General features: G+C 40.7%; 1 protein-coding gene across 1 annotated transcript; it reads right to left on the reverse strand.

Annotated features, from left to right (window-relative positions):
• Nucleotides 1–1,174: 1,174 nt before the first annotated feature.
• mlf2 (myeloid leukemia factor 2) lies at nt 1,175–14,384 on the reverse strand. The gene is made up of 8 exons (XM_061914877.1): nt 14,030–14,384; nt 8,751–8,862; nt 8,629–8,664; nt 8,471–8,524; nt 5,676–5,804; nt 5,373–5,532; nt 5,075–5,299; nt 1,175–1,617 (listed from the first exon to the last, which is right to left on the reverse strand). Exons 1-7 carry the CDS (start codon nt 14,071–14,073, stop codon nt 5,085–5,087), a joined length of 750 nt encoding a protein of 249 aa, XP_061770861.1. The 5' UTR covers nt 14,074–14,384; the 3' UTR covers nt 1,175–1,617; nt 5,075–5,084.
• Between the last annotated feature and the right edge of the window lie 6,283 nt (nt 14,385–20,667).

Here is a 20,667-nt window from a genome sequence, read left to right on the forward strand (position 1 = left end):
AATGGTTGACCAAATACTTATTTTCCATCATAATTTACAAATAAATTATTTAAAATTCCTGGATTTGTTTTTACATTCTGTCTCTCCCAGTTGAAGTGTACCTATGATGAAAATGACAGACCTCTGTCATCATTTGAAGTGGGAGAACTTGCACAATCGCTGGCTGACTAAATACTTGTTTGCCCCACTGTACATAGTTATACCTCAATTAAAGCTTTTATTATTATCTTTCCTTCATGTCACTGTCCTCTCAGGGCGTTCCAATTGTTCGCAACTGGACTGTTTGGTTTGTCTTGGAAGATGAGTAGGCTTTATCAGTTCGTGCTCATAGATTTGGATTAGTCAGATAAAGTCAAACGGTTGGTGCCAAAACCCTAAATATTTATACTACAAAAACCAGAAGGGTGTGCCTGGGCAAGAATGGTGTCGCCTGATCGTAGTGATAAAAAAAACTATTTTAATGTGTTCCTAACTGTCAAAGCCAAGGACAGTCAGTGAAGTGTAAATTTCCCTCGTTAGCATTGAGGTATTGTGTGGCAGAACAATCGCTGTGGATGGACAAATACCAGTCCAAAATAGTCAGGCCGCGTAAGCATTCCCTTCAGTTGTAAACAAACGGCATGCTGGTCACAAAACGTTTTTTTTCTCCTGTTATTTTAGAAATGTGTTGTGTTGCTTAAGGTAATATTCACTTGGTGCTGGGATACCCAGGATTTCAGCCTTTCAAGACTCCTCTTGGACAACCAATTTTTGACCTTGATAATTTTCAAATCCTATTTCTGGCCCTAATTGTCACCCCAAGGATCTGACTCAAACGTGAGTTGCTGCACGACTCACATCCCTAATCAAAATGATGCCACACTTCAGAATTGTTCCTTTTTCTTAGTTCCAATTCCATGGATGATGATGATAAAAATCAATGTCAAACGCAACACCGCTACTCCAACTATGAGCTGTCATTCAAAAGAAGTTGCATATTTTTTTCTTTCAAGTGACACACACAGAGGGACGCCGTATCATTCCTTGGGTCTCAGAACGCTTCTGAATAATTTGAAGCCTCACTAATATTCAGCAACACCCGAAGTTCACTTTCCTCGCCATGTTGTGTTAAAATTGTTACGGCTTTGATGTGGCTTTTAGGCAGGACTTTTGTGTGAGAGACACAACAAAGTAGTTATCTATCAATTAACTTTAATCTAGCTTGTTCCATTAGTCAACAGTATACAGTTCAATTCACAGACACACGTGTGCCTCCACAAAACATAAAACAGACTGTACAGCAGATGCACTGCATACTTTGAGCACTTTAGTGGGCAAAAACAACACACATCAAACTTTTGGGGAAAGAATTAAGTAAAGCGAGGGGGGCGTTTGTACAAGTGTGTAAGTGCGCCGCAGAGGATCAACTCTAGGACTATCTATGTTTTGTGTGTGTGTGGGGGTGGGGGTTTTTGTATAGAGGGTTGTTTCTTTGTTGGGTATGTTTATGTATGGACAGTCCGGTCAAATCAAACAGTGAGGAAGATGGAAGGATCCCCAACATGGTTCACAGCATCCGTGGAGTGTTCCTTCCACTCGCCTCCGACCCCCTTAGGCTCATCTTTACAGGTGGGACTCCTGCATGGAGAGAAAAAGCCACATTTTGTTATCGAAATTAGGACATTTTGAAATCAAACTTTGTGTGAATTAATAAGAGACCTCGGGATCAGCCTTCATTAGAGCTGCAGCTCTTAATTACTTCAGTAACATATCGATTATTTAGATAAAACACTTTTTAGCCTCAATGTGTCTTTATAGTTAAACCAATATTGTTTATATTATTTTTTCCTAATAAATGCACATCATCAACATTGGTCTTGCACTTTTAACATGTGTGCAATAATACAAATAAAGAATTAAAAGCTTCACGGTTCATCAGCACACAGATCACGGCACGTATTCACCATCCCTCCCAAGTGCAATGTATTGCAGCGGACATGCGGAAACCATGTCTGCGTGTTCACAGTTCCGAGCACTCCATGCGGTCTGGATTTTCTCTATTTTAATAGGTACACACATTAAACGAGTAATCGAAGCAACATAATAAAAAGTTAAGGTTTTTTTTCTAATCAAGTTCATCCATCCATCTTCTTCCGCTTATCCGAGGTCGGGTCCCGGGGGTAGCAGCCTAAGCAGGGAAGCCCAGACTTCCCTCTCCCCAGCCACCTCGTCTAGCTCTTCCCGGGGGATCCCGAGGCGTTCCCAGGCCAGCCGGGAGACATAGTCTTCCCAACGTGTCCTGGGTCTTCCCCGTGGCCTCCTACCGGTTGGACGTGCCCCAAACACCTCCCTAGGGAGGCGTTCGGGTGGCATCCTGACCAGATGCCCGAACCACCTCATCTGGCTCCTCTCGATGTGAAGGAGCAGCGGCTTATTTTGAGCTCCTCCCGGATGGCAGAGCTTCTCACCCTATCTCTTAGGGAAAGCCCAGCAACCCGACGGAGGAAACTAATTTCGGCCGCTTGTACCCTTAATCTTATCTTTTCGGTCATGACCCAAAGCTCATGACCATAGGTGAGGATGGGAACGTAGATAGACCGGCAAATTGAGAGCTTCGCCTTCCGGCTCAGCTCCTTCTTCACCACAATGGATTGATACAATGTCCGCATTACTGAAGACGCCGCACCGATCCGCCTGTCGATCTCACGATCCACTCTTCCCTCACTCGTGAACAAGACTCCTAGGTAATTGAACTCCTCCACTTGGGGCAGGGTCTCCTCCCCAACCCGGAGATGGCACTCCACCCTTTTCTGGGCGAGAACCATGGACACGGACTTGGAGGTGCTGATTCTCATTCCGGCCGCTTCACACTCGGCTGCGAACCGATCCAGTGAGAGCTGAAGATCCCGGCCAGATGAAGCCATCAGGACCACATCATCTGCAAAAAGCAGAGACCTAATCCTGCGGTCACCAAACCGGAACCTCTCAACGCCTTGACTGCGCCTAGAAATTCTGTCCATAAAAGTTATGAACAGAATGGGTGACAAAGGACAGCCTTGGCGGAGTCCAACCCTCACTGGAAATGTGTTCGACTTACTGCCGGCAATGCGGACCAAGTTCTGACACTGATCATACAGGGAGCGGACCGCCACAATCAGACAGTCCGATACCCCATACTCTCTGAGCACTCCCCACAGGACTTCCCGGGGGACACGGTCGAATGCCTTCTCCAAGTCCACAAAGCACATGTAGACTGGTTGGGCAAAACTCCCATGCACCCTCAAGAACCCTGCCGAGAGTATAGAGCTGGTCCACAGTTCCACCACCAGGACGAAAACTAATACTCAATAATCAAGTTAATGATTGTAATCGATTAACCGTTGCAGCCCTAGTCTTTCCTAAGTAATACTTTGGAGTTGTATTTAATTATACAGAATGCTTTTATTTTTGTGGATTTTACTTTCTTCCTGTTTTTGTTCTAAATTGTTTTCCTTCACTATGTTTAAAAATGGGTATTTTTTATTCACAAATAATTGATTTTGGTTTCCCCTTTCTCCTAATTGTAAACATTATTTTTGGATACAAACAGGAAATAAATATACTTTTCAGCTCAGGTTTTATACTAATTTCTAAAATACATTACTTAAATGTGCACATATGCCACTCAATTTAAATCCTGAATTTATGAAGAACATATATATGCAGGATGTATTAAATATTTTAGTCAAGTGAAAAATATTAGGACAACCACAATATTTGACACCATCAAAAGGGGCCATATTGTTTTTTTTTTCATTTAAAACACTTCCTTGTAGTCAATTTAACATGTAATAGTGGTGCTTTGGTCTAAATGTTGCATCGATTACATATTGCAGACTATCATCAAGACACGTTGTCACTGTCTCTACAGGTTGTGCCGTATTGTGGGCGGTCTTATGTGCTGCGGCCAAGCCCTCTTCAACTGTATCTTCTCCCTGTCAGGTATGTTGTAGTTTTTTACCACGTCAATATACAGTCTACTGAAATATATATGTTTGAACTTTACAACACTTTTGATTAGAATTGGCAACAATTAAGGATTTAAGATGCACGTGCATGTACGAGCCAATCTGACCCACATCAAGATAGAGAAAAAGAAGGAACTTATTGACTACAACTGCATAAACATGGCTGACTCGCGCGAAGCCCTTCAGGTTATCCAATAACATATACGGAGATATCCGCTGACGTAACTAAGAGAAAAGAAGTCACTAAAGTTTCAACTTCTAAACATCTCATTTGGAGCAAGTTCGAAAGAAGGCAAGATTGTTTTAGAAATGTCTCCGTTGTTTGATTTCATATTTTCAGGACTTATTGGGATCCCAAATACACAAAAACAGGGACAATTGGTAACAAAAGTTTGTTTTATATAAAGGGCAAACTGACTTGAAATTTCTTAATACACTTCAATCAATCAATCAATGTTTATTTATATAGCCCCAAATCACAAATGTCTGAAAGGACTGCACAAATCATTACGACTACAACATCCTCGGAAGAACCCACAAAAGGGCAAGGAAAACTCACACCCAGTGGGCAGGGAGAATTCACATCCAGTGGGACGCCAGTGACAATGCTGACTATGAGAAACCTTGGCGAGGACCTCAGATGTGGGCAACCCCCCCCCCCCCTCTAGGGGACCGAAAGCAATGGATGTGGAGCGGGTCTAACATGATACTGTGAAAGATCAATCCATAGTGGCTCCAACACAGCCGCGAGAGTTCACTTCAATGCACCCTGCCAGAAACCTGCTGTAAGTATGGGCTGTTTAGCCACCACATTTGGTGCACCTTTCAGGAACCAACAAGCACGTGTGGAACTATCAGGAAGATGTGTTGAAAAACACGGTCGCCATCAGGCAAAACATTTTGCAGGGGCACAGGTGGGATTAATTGTCTGTAAGTCATTGACCGTTTGTCTAACAATAATACAATCTTGAGGATAAATCTGTTAAGCAAGCATGAATTCCTAAGCATTTCGATCCCAAGCTATGGTGGGTGTGTCTTCTTTTTCTCATGACTGTACAAATGTTCTCTCTAGGTGAAGACATACACACCTACTACTTTTCACCAGTCGTAGCGTGGACGGGGCTGGGGCGGCGGGTGGTGTCGGGGGGACTCGTGCCGATTGCCCGGCGGGGTTGTGGAGCTTGGCGGGGCGGTGAGAGCCAGCTGTGGGCCCCCTGCCCGTCGGTCACGGCCGTAGTCGATCCCCCGAGCATTTGGCGGAGCGTAACGTCCTGCCTGACCCCTCCACTCCACGTCAAAGGCTTCAGCCTCACCTGTTCAGAGAGTCGTTAGTTAACATGCATTGTTTAGCCTCAACTGCTTTTCTCTGTCACAAAACGGACTCACTCTCCTCCAGGTTAATGAAGTCCTGGCGGTCTTCACGGTCTCCGGTGCGGCGGTTCCGTGAGCGCTCCATGATATGCGCGCGCTCGCCAATGTGGTGGCCGATGGCGAGGCGCTCCAGGCCGCTATCGCTGTCTCGCATCGACTGGTGCGTCTCGCGGATCTGCAATGAAGAGCGTTCAACATTACAAAACGGGCCATTTTGGATGAATTTCAATCATTTGTATGACAGATGTAGCATGGCATAGTATAGAACAAGAGTCATTAGATCAATAGCTTGTGTATATATTTAACCGCAAATCTCACCCCTCCAGGGCCTGTTCTTGTTGCACTGGTTTGCTGGTACACTGAAGGAGCTCCAGAATCTAATGACGAGTAGGAGATCACTGTGGAAGAGGAGAACGTCTGACAGTTGGGCAAACTCGACATCCTTTCCTGCAAGCGAAGAACACAAGTTAGTAAGAGGGTGGTTTCATGTCATGTCTGTTAAAGGCCTACAGAAATGAGATGTTCTTATTTAAAAGGGGATAGCAGGTCCATTCTATGTGTCATACTTGATCATTTTGCGATATTGCCATATTTTTGCTGAAAGGATTTAGTAGAGAACATCCACGATAAAGTTTGCAACTTTTGGTCGCTAATAAAAAAGCCTTGCCTGTACCGGAAGTAGCAGACGATGACATCACCGGTGTGAGAGCTCCTCACATCCTCACATTGTTTATAATGGGAGCCTCCAACAGCAAGAGCTATTCGGACCGAGAAAACGACAATTTCCCCATTAATTTGAGTGAGGATGAAAGATTTGTGGCTGAGGATATTGATAGCGAAAGACTAGAAAAAAAATAATAGAATAAATAAAGTAAAAAAAAAAGGCGATTGCATCGGGAGCGATTCAGATGTTTTTAGACACATTTACTAGGATAATTCTGGGAAATCCCTTATCTTTTTATTGTGTTGCTAGTGTTTTAGTGAGTTAAATAGTACCTGATAGTCGGAGGGGTGTGTCCACGGGTGTGTTGACGCCAGTGTCTGAGGGAAGTCACGGCAGCTGCATGGACGGCGCAAGCTCCGCAGATCTCTGGTTAGAGGCGACTTTTTACCACAATTTTCTCATCAAAACCTGCCGGTTGACAAGTGGTCGGGATCCATGTTCGCTTGACCGCTCTGATCCATAGTAAAGCTTCACCTCCGGGAATTTTAAACAAGGAATCACCGTGTGTCTGTGTGGCTAAAGACTAAAGCTTCCCACCTCCATCTTTCTACTTTGACTTCTCCATTATTAATTGAACAAATTGCAAAAGATTCAGCAACACAGATGTCCAGAATACTGTTTAATTGCGCGATGAAAAGAGACGACTTTTAGCCGCAAGTGGTGCTGTGCTATTATGTCCCGTCCAACTCGAGACGTCACGCGCACGCGTCATCATTCCGCGACATTTTCAACAAGAAACTCTGCAGGAAATTTAAAATTGTAATTTAGTAAACTAAAGCGGCCGTATTGGCATGTGTTGCAATGTTAATATTTCATCATTGATATATAAACTATCAGACTGTGTGGTCGCTAATAGTGGCTTTCAGTAGGCCTTTAAGAAGTGTTAGAATGTAAGAACTATCTCGTGCTCCAGACATCATTCTAAACGACAAAACAAATGGAAACTTGAAGAATCATGGAGGTCTTCAACTTCTTTGTGCGTGGCTAGGTCAAGGAAATTGGTATCAAAACTCTCCTAGATAAATCATCCATCGTTTTTGCACGGGTAAGGTTGCATTTCATGATTTAACTTAACGTCTAAGGCCATGTTTGTTGCACGCGCCGTTAACAAGTATGCATGTATTCCCCGTCTTTATCAATATATAAATAACAACCTTGTGCATGTGCTAAAAGTTTCAATTATGATTGCTGCCTTTGCTAAAAGCTTAAAACTTTTAGATTCAAGAAACACTCGAAGCAAAAATTTGTTTTAAGCAATACAAATAATACCAAGATAATATTTCAATGGGAAATACTAAACTTTAAAATGTATACCAAACAAACTTTTAACAATGTGATCACTACATATTTGTGCGTTCTTCAACTTTGGCTTCTTCAACTGGATTTTGTGCCTCTTCTAGTCTTCTTTTGTAAAATCTTGACATCTTTTGCCCTTCCTGATCACCTCTCGAGGACCACAAAAGAAACGTGTATCCTTTTTGCGATTTGAACGGTTTACAAAAGGTTACTGTAAAATACTGTTTTTGACAACATTTTACAGTAAATATAAAAACAGTACCACAGTTTTATTTTTGTTAACGGAAAAAGTTGGCAGCATAGTTACCAGAATTTTACTATTAAATTTACATTGGTTTTTACAACATTATATTCTTAATGGAAAAACGGCACAAGTTCTGTTTTTATTCTGGCAACTTAGCTGCCAGTTTTTCTACCGTAAAAACAAATGTACCGTCTTTCCATTTACAATAATACACCACTAAAATCAACAACCGTATACTTTACAGACAAAAACTGGCAGTTAAATCAACACAATTTAAACACAAAAATGTTTACTTTTTATTTATTTACAGTAATATGCTGTAAAGAACACTGTAAAATGTATTGTCATTTATATTAATTTGATGGGTAGTTTGCTGTAAAATCATAAGTCAAGCAGATATAAGTATTTTTTTATTTAGACAACAAATGTTTGGAAAATATGATAATATACTGTAATATTTGTTTCAATAATGGATACTATTAAAGTTTAAAAGGTATGCAATTTCAAGCAGTACATATATTTTTTCAGTCATTTTTTTTATTTAAATCAATTACATTCAGTGAGAAAATATTAGCTATTTTGACACATCATTTCTAGGTGTTTGTGGGTCAGATAAAATGATGTCGCGGGCCAGCCTTGAGTTGACACCTGTGACTTAAGAGTTTTGCATAGTTATTATCAAGCCAGACATGATGTCAGGTGAATACAACCTATTGACTAAAGTTGTTTTTTATTGGCCCACAAGCTCTTCTAAAATGATTTTCAAACTATTTGGGGCAGTTAAATGTACTGCATCCCAGTAAGCCCCTGGGTTCATGAGTTTGGTAAGTGGTTGGAAGAATTACTCACCACATTCCCCATCATTTCCCCCATCATGCCAAACATGTCCATGAAACCACCACCCTGCAAACAATTAGAAACCCTGTGAGCTTTCTTGTACACAGCAAGCAGAAAAACATCCAAAAAAATGTTGATTTATAAAAGAAAATTCTAGATGGAGAGCTTACCATTCCCATCATTCCAAAAGGGGTCAGTGCACCAGCCTGAAAATAAAACAGACCAAATTAAGTTCAAAGAAGGAATAAAGAAATAAAAAAAAACCCAGGGGTCAGTTATTTAGGTGCATTACCTGTCGCCGTGGTGCACGATGTGGCTGTATCTGTGGAGCAAGTGCAAAAGGGTCCATGGCAAAAGGTCCAAACATACTCCTCATCTGCTGCCTTTGAGCTGCGAATGGATCCCTTGGGGCACAAAAACCACAATGGTCGAGTGTCACCAACATTGAATATCTTCAGGAAGCCACCGGGTGTATTTGCTAAAAGTACAACCCAGAACTGCAGAGAAGAACGTGAAATTCATTTTGTTGATCGTAGGAGCGTTCCATTTAATGTTTTTACCAACGTTGTATTACAGTACATCCTCAAACTGTAATACGAGGACCACTGGTGGCACTAGTGGAAGTAATAAAAACTATTCACCAATTCACAGGACTTTAATCTCTCAAGATACTAAATAATAAACATGCACATATAAAAATCAAAAAGATGACGAATAGGGCTGGGAATCAAAAACCGGTTCTGAACTAGTGTATCAATGCCTTGGAACTGTTCTTCAGGGTGGAGATGAAGTCATTACGCAACGTGCGTCAGATCACAAAATGGAGGTGCCCTGGCGGAACAAACGCTAACATTTTACAAGAACAAATTGCAACAGCGCTACTTGCAATAATTAAAAAGGCTCCTATTTTAATTTTCCTGGGGAACTCTCCTGGAGGAATCAATAAAGTACAATCTATGTATCGATACATCTGTATATATATTTCATCGAGAGGACAATCGAGCAATATGCTGAAACATTTTAACACACAGCATGCAATAATTATGAATAAAAATTGCATTTTCGTACAGCTTCTCTCATCCCAGCAGTTGTAACGCAAGCACATCATCTGAATCCAACAGGTACCAACATAACGCTATTATTTGTTCAATTGAAATGAATGCCTTCTCATTTATATCAGCATGATGAGAAATAGATTGACTGGCGCCAAGGCGGTCAGTACTCACCCCAGTTCACGTCTCCCATTAGACGAATGTCACCCAGCAGCGACTAAGTTTGTGGTCAAAAGCTTGCATGTGTTTGCTACAGTAGACTCGACTAATTTTCGGTAGGTGAATGTTCAATTGTAGTCAAGACAAAAAATGCACGTTTTCCTCCCACCACATTTTCTCTCAGTCATATTAGACAGGTGAAACTAAAAAAATAGAATATTGTGAATCATGTCATTCATGTCGATTAACTTCAAATGTCAAACTAATGTGTTATATTGACTAATTACATGCAAAGTGAGACATGTAAAGCCTTTACTTGTTATCATTTTGATGATCTTGGCTTAGTTTTTGAAATCTTACATTGTCTGAGATTTTCAAGACAAGGTTTCCATAAACTGTAAGCCGTAATCATCAAAATTATAACAAATAAAGGCTTGACATCTTACTTTTCATGTAATAGGTTAATGTCACATGTTAGCAAATGTTACATTATTGTGTAATTTGCACATTTCTTTTGTTAAATTCTACAGAAGAATATTCCTTTCTTATATTCATTTTGAAAAAATGTTTTTTGTATGATACATATGTGCCTCCTGAGATCTCACTGTAGGCTTTCTATCTGCTAAAAGTATACAGAAGATTGAGAAATGCATTGTGTTTATCATAGGAGCACGATCCCATTTAATAGCTTTTTACCCGCCCTCAATGTTGCTGTACGAGTGAAAATCGCAGTAAGCCTACCTCAGACAATTTTAGGGAAAGGCACTGAGGTCAGAAATCTCCCGGTAAATTCGGCAAGTTAATAGCCGAGCCACCTTAGAGTGATCAAAGAGCCTCATGCGGCTTCGGAGCCGCGGGTGACCGACTCCTGCTCTAGAGCAGTGTTTTTGTCATTTAGTGCGCCGCGAGATGCAGTCCGGTGTGCCGTGGAAGATTATCTAATTTCACCTAACTGGGTTAAAAATATTTTTTGCAAACCAGTAATTATAGTCTGAAAATGATGTGTTGATGTTGAGTGTCGGTGCTGTCTAAAGCTCGGCAGAGTAACCTTGTAATACTCTTCCATATCAGTAGGTGGCAGCCGGTAGCTAATTGCTTTGTAGATGTCGGAAACAGCGGGAGGCAGTTTGCAGGTAAAAAGATGTCTAATGCTTAAACCAAAAATAAACAAAAGGCATTGAAGCTTAGGGAAGGCTGTGCAGAACGAAACTAAAACTTAACTGTCTACAAAGTAAACAAATACTGAATGCTGGACGACAGCAAAGGCTTACTGTGGAGCAAAGATGGCGTCCACAAAGTAAATTTGAACATGACATAACAATCCCCTAATGTCCCCACAAAAAAGTATAAAAACAACTGAAACATTCTTGATTTCTAAAACAAAGCAGATGCGGGAAATATCGCTCAAAGATATGAAACTGCTACAGGAAAATACCAAAAAAAGAGCAAAAGCTCTTTTTTTGGTATTTTCGCAAGACATGAACTAAAACACTACACAGGAAAACACCCAAAACTTCACAATAATTCACCGCGTGATGTGACAGGTGGTGACAGTACACCTACTTTGAGACAAGAGCTATATTGATGCATGGTTGATTGTGCTTTGAATTCATATCCAACAATTGCGACAAGGACTTTTTACGGTCAACTGAGTTGTTTTTTAATGATTTCTGCTGTTGGTGTGCCTTTGGATTTTTTCAATGCAAAAAATGTGCCTTAGCTCAAAAAATGTTGAAAACCACTGCTCTAGAACCATAGGGTCCCTACTCCTGATCTATAATATGGCCAGGATGTTTTAGTTTGTATAGTTATTAGGTGTGTTATTCACATACAACGTAACTCCTCCATCAATGTGTCTTCCCCTGCATATTTTAGGTCAGTGGTTCTCAACCTTTTTTCAGTGATGTACCCCCTGTGAACATTTTTTTAATTCAAGTACCCCCTAATCAGAGCAAAGCATTTTTGGTTGAAAAAAAAAAGATAAAGAAGTAAAATACAGCACTATGTCATCAGTTTCTGATTTATTAAATTGTATAACAGTGCAAAATATTGCTCATTTTAGTGGTCTTTCTTGAACTATTTGGAAAAAAAGATAAAAACAACTAAAAAAATTGTTGAAAAATAAACAAGTGATTAAATTATAAATAAAGATTTCTACACATAGAAGTATCATCCATCCATCTTCTTCCGCTTATCTGAGGTCGGGTCGCGGGGGTAGCAGCCTAAGCAGGGAAACCCAGACTTTCCTCTCCCCAGCCACTTCGTCCAGCTCTTCCCGGGGGATCCCGAGGCGTTCCCAGGCCAGTCGGGAGACATAGTCTTCCCAGCGTGTCCTGGGTCTTCCCCGTGGCCTCCTACCGGTTGGACGTGCCCTAAACACCTCCATAGGCAGGCGTTCGGGTGGCATCCTGACCAGATGCCCGAACCACCTCATCTGGCTCCTCTCCATGTGAAGGAGCAGCGGCTTTACTTTGAGTTCCTCCCGGATGGCAGAGCTTCTCACCCTATCTCTAAGGGAGAGACCCGCCACACAACGGAGGAAACTCATTTCGGCCGCTTGTACCCGTGATCTTATCTTTTCGGTCATGACCCAAAGCTCATTACCATAGGCGAGGATGGGAATGTAGATCGACCGGTAAATTGAGAGCTTTGCCTTCCGGCTCAGCTCCTTCTTCACCACAACGGATCGAGACAGCGTCCGCATAACTGAAGACGCCGCACCGATCCGCCTGTCGATCTCACGATCCACTCTTCTCCAACTTGTGAACAAGACTCCTAGGTACTTGAACCCTCCACTTGGGGCAGGGTCTCCTCCCCAATCCGGAGATGGCACTCCACCCTTTTCCGGGCGAGAACCATGGACTCGGATTTGGAGGTGCTGATTCTCATTCCAGTCGCTTCACACTCGGCTGCGAACCGATCCAGTGAGAGCTGAAGATCCCGGTCAGATGAAGCCATCAGGACCACATCATCTGCAAAAAGCAGAGACCTAATCCCGCGGCCACCAAACCAGAACCTCTCAACGCCTTGACTGCGCCTAGAAATTATGTCCATAAAAGTTATGAACAGAATCGGTGACAAAGGGCAGCCTTGGCGGAGTCCAACCCTCACTGGAAATGTGTCCGACTTACTGCCGGCAATGCGGAAGTAGAAGTAATCATCAACTTAAAGTGCCCTCTTTGGGAATTGTAATAGAGATCCATCTATTACTTCTTCACAAATAAATAAATCTTTAACATCAATATTTATGGAACATGTCCACAAAAAAATCTAGCTGTCAACACTGAATATTGCATTGTTGCATTTTTTTTTTCACAGTTTATGAACTTACATTCATATTTTGTTGAAGCATTATTCAATAAAATTTATAAAGAACTTTTGAATTGTTGCTTCTGTAGCCGAGGATCGGATCGTGAGATCGACAGGCGGATCGGTGCGGCGTCTTCAGTAATGCGGACGTTGTACCGATCCGTTGTGGTGAAGAAGGAACTGAGCCGGAAGGCAAAGCTCTCAATTTACCGGTCAATCTACGTTCCCATCCTCACCTATGGTCATGAGCTTTGGGTCATGACCGAAAGGATAAGATCACGGGTACAAGCGGCCGAAATGAGTTTCCTCCGCCGTGTGGCGGGTCTCTCCCTTAGAGATAGGGTGAGAAGCTCTGCCATCCGGGAGGAACTCAAGTAAAGCCGCTGCTCCTCCACATCGAGAGGAGCCAGATGAGGTGGTTCGGCCATCTGGTCAGGATGCCACCCGAACGCCTTCCTAGGGAGGTGTTTAGGGCACGTCCAACCGGTAGGAGGCCACGGGGAAGACCCAGGACACGTTGGGAAGACTATGTCTCCCGGCTGGCCTGGGAACGCCTCGGGATCCCCCGGGAAGAGCTAGACGAAGTGGCTGGGGAGAGGGAAGTCTGGGTTTCCCTGCTTAGGCTGCTGCCCCCGCGACCCGACCTCGGATAAGCGGAAGATGATGGATGGATGGATGAATTGTTGCTATTTTTAGAATATTTCAAAAAAATCCCACGTACCCCTTGGCATACCTTGAAGTACCCCCACTTGAGAACCACTGTCTAGGTGGTCATTTAACTATGCGGTGCAGCGCTGTCATGCAGAAAACACTCCCGATTCCGAGTAGTTTTAACCTCCATCGACCGCTCACATTAACACCAAGTCGCCCCCTCGAGCAATTGTAAAATGCTGAGGAGCTCTGGCTGCAAATGAATCTTTTCAACATGGTGGCAGACAGCAGGCCGGGGAGGGGGGCGACTTAACAGCCTGCCACCACACGTAATGCAGCTCTTTTCACCAGTCTTCTACGAGCCTAAATGTCTAAGCTCCGACGCGGGGTATTCACTCACATCATGAAGGGGTCGTCATCGACGTCATTCAGGAATCGAAACATGTTGTGGGGGGGATGCTCCTCAGCTGGCTGCTGTTGTTAGCTAGCCAGCTAGCCAGCTAGCTCAGGTAAATAGACGTCTTTGCTTCGAACGGAACTGGATGCTAGATTGTACTCAAACTCCCTTCCCCCACGACCGCAATGGCCGTAGAACTCTTTCAGCTGAGTAAAGCGACAGACGAGCTCTCACTGTACAAGGTGGCAAATTCCACAACCTCGAACAAAACATGAGCAACGGAAGTCAGCTTTCTGACAAAGGAGAAGCCAAATTAGCTTACAAGGCGCCTGTGTAAACCACTGCCGCTACTTCCGGTATGGCCACTATCGAAATAAAAGCTGAGGAAATGTCATGACACGAGCTAAGTCCGCCCATAAATACCGTATTTCCTTGAATTAAAACCTCTTCTCACTCCTGCGCTTACCAAAGGCATGCGGTAAAAGTAAGCATGCGCTAATTGTTTTAAAACCTTCTCACTTACCAAAGGCATGCAGTCAAAATTTGAGTGTGATGTAAGCTTGGACCTTAAATCCTACTGAATAGCTCTTAATCTTCTTCCCTTTATCAATTAATTGAAATTAATTCCACTTTTGATTCTGCTTAATGAGTCGGTTCCTCAACGGTTCTCTTATCGGTTCTCATTTGGGGTAAATAGAAAAAAGGTGGACATCCATCCATCCATCCATCCATTTTCTACCGCTTATTCCCTTTCGGGGTTGCGGGGGGCGCTGGCGCCTATCTCAGCTACAATCGGGCGGAAGGCGGGGTACACCCTGGACAAGTCGCCACCTCATCGCAGGGCCAACACAGATAGACAGACAACATTCACAAGGTGGACATATATGTATATATATATATGAGTCCCTGCTCTAAATTTAACAAAAAATGTCCACCTTTTTTCCTTATTTACCCCAAATGAGAACCGATATATATATATATATATATATATATATATATATATATATATATATATATATATATGTCTGATATATATAATATATATATTATATATATATATATATATATATATATATATGTATATATATATATATATATACATACATATATATATGTATGTATATATATGTATACATACATATATATATGTAAAACATAATTTTCCCTTTTTTTTCCCCTCTATTTACTCCAAATGAGAACCTATATATATGTATATATATATATATATATATAATGTCTGATATATATAATATATATATATATATGTATATATATATATATACATACATATATATATGTATGTATATATATGTATACATATATATATGTATACATACATATATATGTAAAACATAATTTTCCCTTTTTTTCCCCTCTATTTACTCCAAATGAGAACCTATATATCTGTATATATATATATGTATGTATATATATATATATATATATATATATATATATGAGCCCCTGCTCTAAATTTAACATTTTCCACCTTTTTTCCTCTATCTACCCCAAATGAGAACTGATAAGAGAACCGTTGACGAACCGACTCATTAAGCAGAATCAAAAGTGGAATGTATTGCCAATATATATATATATATATATATATATATATATATATATATATATATATATATATATATATATCTATATCCATATCCATCCATCCATCCATTTTCTAGCGCTTATTCCCTGTGGGGTTGCGGGGGGCGCTGGCGCCTATCTCAGCTATATATATATATGTATATATATATATATATATATATCCATTTTCTACCGCTTGTCCCTTTTGAGTTTGCGGGGGGGGTCGCTGGAGCCTATCTCAGCTGCTTTCGGGTGGTAGATGGGGTACACCCTAGACAAATCGCCACCTCATTGCAGGGCATATACATATATATATATATATATATATATATATATATATATATATATATATATATATATACCGCGTTTCCTTGAATTGCCGCCGGGGCGCTAATTAATTTAAAACCTCTTCTCACTCCTGCGCTTACCAAAGGCATGCGGTAAAAGTAAGCATGTACTAATTATTTTAAAACCTCTTCATATGTATCAATTTTGCAGCAGGTTTCTAAAAAAGTAGACCATTCCTGTTATATCATGAATCTTGGACTACAATTTTCGCAACAGATTCCTAAAAACAGCAGAAGACTTTTCATACAAAACAGCAGAGTAATCCTGTCGTATCGAATATCTTTGACTAGCATTTTTGCAGAAGATTCCTAAAAGAGCAAAAACGCTCTTGACATGTTAAAAATCGTGGGCTATCATTTTTGCAGCTGAGTCTTAAAAACAGCAGACGATTTTTCATATAAAATATCTTTAATGTTTTTGCAGTACATTCCTAAAAATATCAGCGGGCTCCTGTCAAATTGAAGACATTTAAATAGCATTTTTGCATGTGTGGTTTTACAGGAGGAAATCAGTAGCGCTCCTGTCATATGTAGCAATTTTGCAGCAGGTTTCTAAAAAAATACAGCATTCCTGTTATAGCGCAAACCTTGGACAAGCATTTGTGCAGCAGATTCCTAATATGAGCATTTAAACGCAAGTATTTTTGCTGGAGGTCCTTATAAACAGCAGAGTGATCCTGACATTTTGAACATATTTGATTAGCATTTTTGCAGAAGATTCCTAACACAGCAACGCGCTCTTGTCATATTGAAGATCTTTGGCTAGCACTTTTGCATAAGTGTTTTTGTAAGAGATTCTTAAAAGCAACAAAAAGCTCCTGTTGTTTAGAGGATCTTTGACTACCGTTAGTGGTTTTTCACCAGATTTCCAAAAACATTAGCGCACTCCTGTCATATCAACAATCTTTGACTAGCATTTTTGCAGCAGAATCCTAAAAATAGTGAAGTGTTTCTTTCATATTGGAGATCTTTGACAAACTTTTTTGCATGAGCAATTTCATAGGAGCGGTCCTTAAAAACAGCGAAACAGTCCTGTTCTGTAGAGAATCTTTAACTAGAATTTTTGCAGCAGATAAGAGTTCTCCTGTTATGGAACATATATGAGCATGTTTGCAATAGGTCTTTAAACCACAGCAGAGCACGGCTGTTACATAGAACAGTGGTCCCCAACCATTGGTCCGAGGACCGGTACCGGTCCGTGACGCATTTGCTCCCGGGCCACACAGAAACAATAATTAATTTATAAAATACTGCATTTTCTCTGACTTAAGTAATGCCTGTCCCACTAAAAACACTAATAAGCTTATTAATAGAAGTATATTACAACTCCTTTGTTATAGTATATAGGACAGTGCAGATCAATGGACATACAAAATGTTAATGTGCCAGATTGTAGCCAAAGACTTATTTTAGCAAATTGTTTTGCTGTTTTAATCTGCCACACGTTACCATGAATTGATTTACGTGGATCCTGACTTAAACAAGTTGAAAAACTTATTGGGGTGTTACCATTTAGTGGTCAATTGTACGGAATACGTACTGTACTGTGCAATCTACTAATAAAAATGTCAATCAATCAATCAATCAATCAAAGCAAGTCCGTGAAAATAACGCATACATTAAACCAGTCCCTGGTGGAAAAAAAGTTGGGGAACCCTGACCTAGAGGATCATCGACTATAGCAGGGGTAGGGAACCTATGGCTCGCGAGCCAGATGTGGCTCTTTTGATGACTGCATCTGGCTCTCGGATAAATCTGAGCTGACATTGCTTAACACGATAAGAATGGAATAATTCCACTTGTACTCAAAGTGTTAAAATAACGTTCAAAATATAAAACATGCTCATGCATTTGAATCCATCCATCCTTTTTCTACCGCACTTGTTCAAGAAGTTGCATTAAGGGTAAGAAGTGATTTATTTATTATTGGTTAGTTTTGGGCTTGCCCTCCTGGGGGTTCTTCAGACCACCAAGAACCAACATGAGAGTCTGTTTCAGGGTTACAATATTTTTTTATTTTTCAACAAGTCTCTCAGTTGCTTTCCAGTAATTGTCTTTTTCTCTTTCGTTCTCGCTCGCACTCTGGCTCTAGCTCAAACCCCGTCCCTCCTGGCTGCTGCTTATAACAGAGCAACAGGGAATTAGATAACAAGGCCCAGGTGGGCCATTTACGCACCTGTTGCTGATTTCGAGGCCGGTCCTGGCAATACCCCGCTTCGCTGCAGGCCCGCAGGCCACGCCCCCTCCACAGTTAGCTTCAGAATATCAAATGTTATTACAAAGAATAAGACCTATTATACTCTAGAAATGTCGGTCTTACTTAAAAATGCACGTGTTTAGTTGTGTTCAGTGTTAAAAAAAAATATATCATATGGCTCTTACGGAAATACATTTAAAAATATTTGGCTTCTTGGCTCTCTCAGCCAAAAAGGTTCCCGACCCCTGGACTATAGTATTAGTACCATAAAAGCATGGTATCCCTCTCACATAGCCTATCTTTGACCAGTGTAAACATTCACTTTTGGTTTATTACAGTGATTAACTATGCATTAGCCAATTGGTGAGGTAAAAAGGTGAAAGTATTACAGAGTAATTAGTTAGTTAGTTAGTTTATAATGTATTCCGTCAATGGTCAACAAACTAAACAAACAGTTGTACATTCATAAATAAAATAAAAAAAAATGTTTTAGACCGAAAGGGTTTGGGCTGAACTTGAACACTTATTGCGCCTAACCCTATACACAAGATTACAAAAAATATGACATTTCCTTTTCACAAGATATTATAAATACACATTGTACACAACATAAATACTGTTCAATTATATACACAGTAAAGGCATGTGAAATATCCTTGTACACATGTTAAACCTTTGCACCAATTATATACTATATAACAGGGGTCGGCAACCCAAAATGTTGAAAGAGCCATATTGGACCAAAAATACAAAAACAAATCTGTCTGGAGCTGCAAAACAAATTAAAAAGCCATATTACATACAGATAGTGAGTCATGAGATATACATTGAATTAAGAGGACTTAAAGGAAACTAAATGAGCTCAAATATAGCTACAAATGAGGCATAATGATGCAATGTGTACATATAGCTAACTTAAATAGCATGTTAGCATCGATTAGCTTGCAGTCATGCACTGACCAAATAATAATAATAATAATAATGGATTAGATTTATATTGCGCTTTTCTATTGTTAAATACTCAAAGCGCTCAGAGAAGTGGGAACCCATCATTCATTCACACCTGGTGGTGATATGCCCAATTAGCATTCCACACAAGTCAATAACATTAACAAAACTCACCTTTGTGCATTCACGCACAACATTAAAAGTTTGGTGGACAAAATGAGACAGAAATAGAAGTGGCATAAAACACGTCCTAGAAAGTCGGAGAAAGTTGTCCATGTAAACAAACCACGGTGAGTTCATTGACCGTCAAAATTAGTAGGACAAAACGGCGCTCGTCAAATATTCGAATCAGTGAAGCATGTCTAATACAAACAGTGTGCTTTATAACAATTAGGGAGGTTTGTGTCATGTTTGTCCTCCTACAGAAACCATATTAAAACAAAAAATATACTTTTTCCTTTCATCTTTTTTCATTTTTCATACATTTTTGAAAAAGCTCCAAAGAGCCACTAGGGCGGCGCTAAAGAGCCACATGCGGCTCTAGAGTCGCGGGTTGCCGATCCCCGCTATATACAAACAATTATATTTCTATTATATTTACATCCCACATTTAGTTTATAATTAACATTGTTCATTGTATTAACTACTGTGTTGATTCAAGAGTGATATATTTTTCCAAGACGTTGGTCTTTAAGTTTTTGTAATTTGAGGAATTATGCCCCCAAAATGATTAAACAAATTGCCCTGAGCTAAATTATCATTGCCATTAGACCAGGGGTCGGCAACTCGCGGCTCTGGAGCCGCATGCGGCTCTTTAGCGCCGCCCTAGTGGCTCTCTGGAGCTATTTCAAAAATATATGAAAAATGGAAATGATGAGGGGAAAAAAACATATTTTTTGTTTTAATATGGTTTCTGCAAGAGGGCAAACATGACACAAACATCCCTAACTGCTATAAAGCACACTGTTTACAGTATTTCATTGAATTGCCGCCGGGGCGCTGAATAATTTAAAACCTCTTCTCACTCCTCCGCTTACCCAAGGCATGCGGTAAAAGTAAGCATGCACTAAGTATTTTAAAACCTCTTCTCACTCCGGCACTTACCAAAGGCATGCAGTAAAATGTTTTGTGTGATGTAAGCTCAGACCTTAAATCCTACTGAATAGCTCTTAATCTTCTTCCCTTTATGCGATTTCAAATTACCGGTATTGAAATCAACCTCCTCCATTTTGAAAATGATGACAGAGGAAGTGTCACTCGTGACGTCACCAGTTTGACCAGGCGGTAATACTAAGCATGCGCTAATTATTTTGCGAAGCGAGTTTGACCCGGCAGTAATTCAAGGCAGGCGCATACTATATGTCCTGCGGCAATTCAAGGAAATACGGTATATTAAACATGCTTCACTGATTCGAGTATTTGGCGAGCGCCTTTTTGTCCTACTAATTTTGGCGGTCCTTGAACTCACCGTAGTTTGTCTACATGGACAACTTTCTCCGTCGACTTTCCAAGACGTGTTTTATACCACTTCTTTTTCTGTCTCATTTTGTCCACCAAACTTATAACGT

This window comes from Nerophis ophidion, linkage group LG11, assembly GCF_033978795.1.
Source record: "Nerophis ophidion isolate RoL-2023_Sa linkage group LG11, RoL_Noph_v1.0, whole genome shotgun sequence".
NCBI classification, from domain to species: Eukaryota; Metazoa; Chordata; class Actinopteri; order Syngnathiformes; family Syngnathidae; genus Nerophis; species Nerophis ophidion.

Bases quoted from the DNA above. Each gene is read 5' to 3' on its own strand.
- mlf2 (XM_061914877.1), bottom strand. From the start codon at position 14,073: ATGTTTCGATTCCTGAATGACGTCGATGACGACCCCTTCATGAT. The intron at 8,665-8,750 runs GTAATGCACCTA...TTTTATTTTCAG, and splicing joins ATCGTGCACCACGGCGACAG to GCTGGTGCACTGACCCCTTT. The intron at 5,805-8,470 runs GTGAGTAATTCT...CTTCGCTTGCAG, and splicing joins GGGAAATGATGGGGAATGTG to GAAAGGATGTCGAGTTTGCC.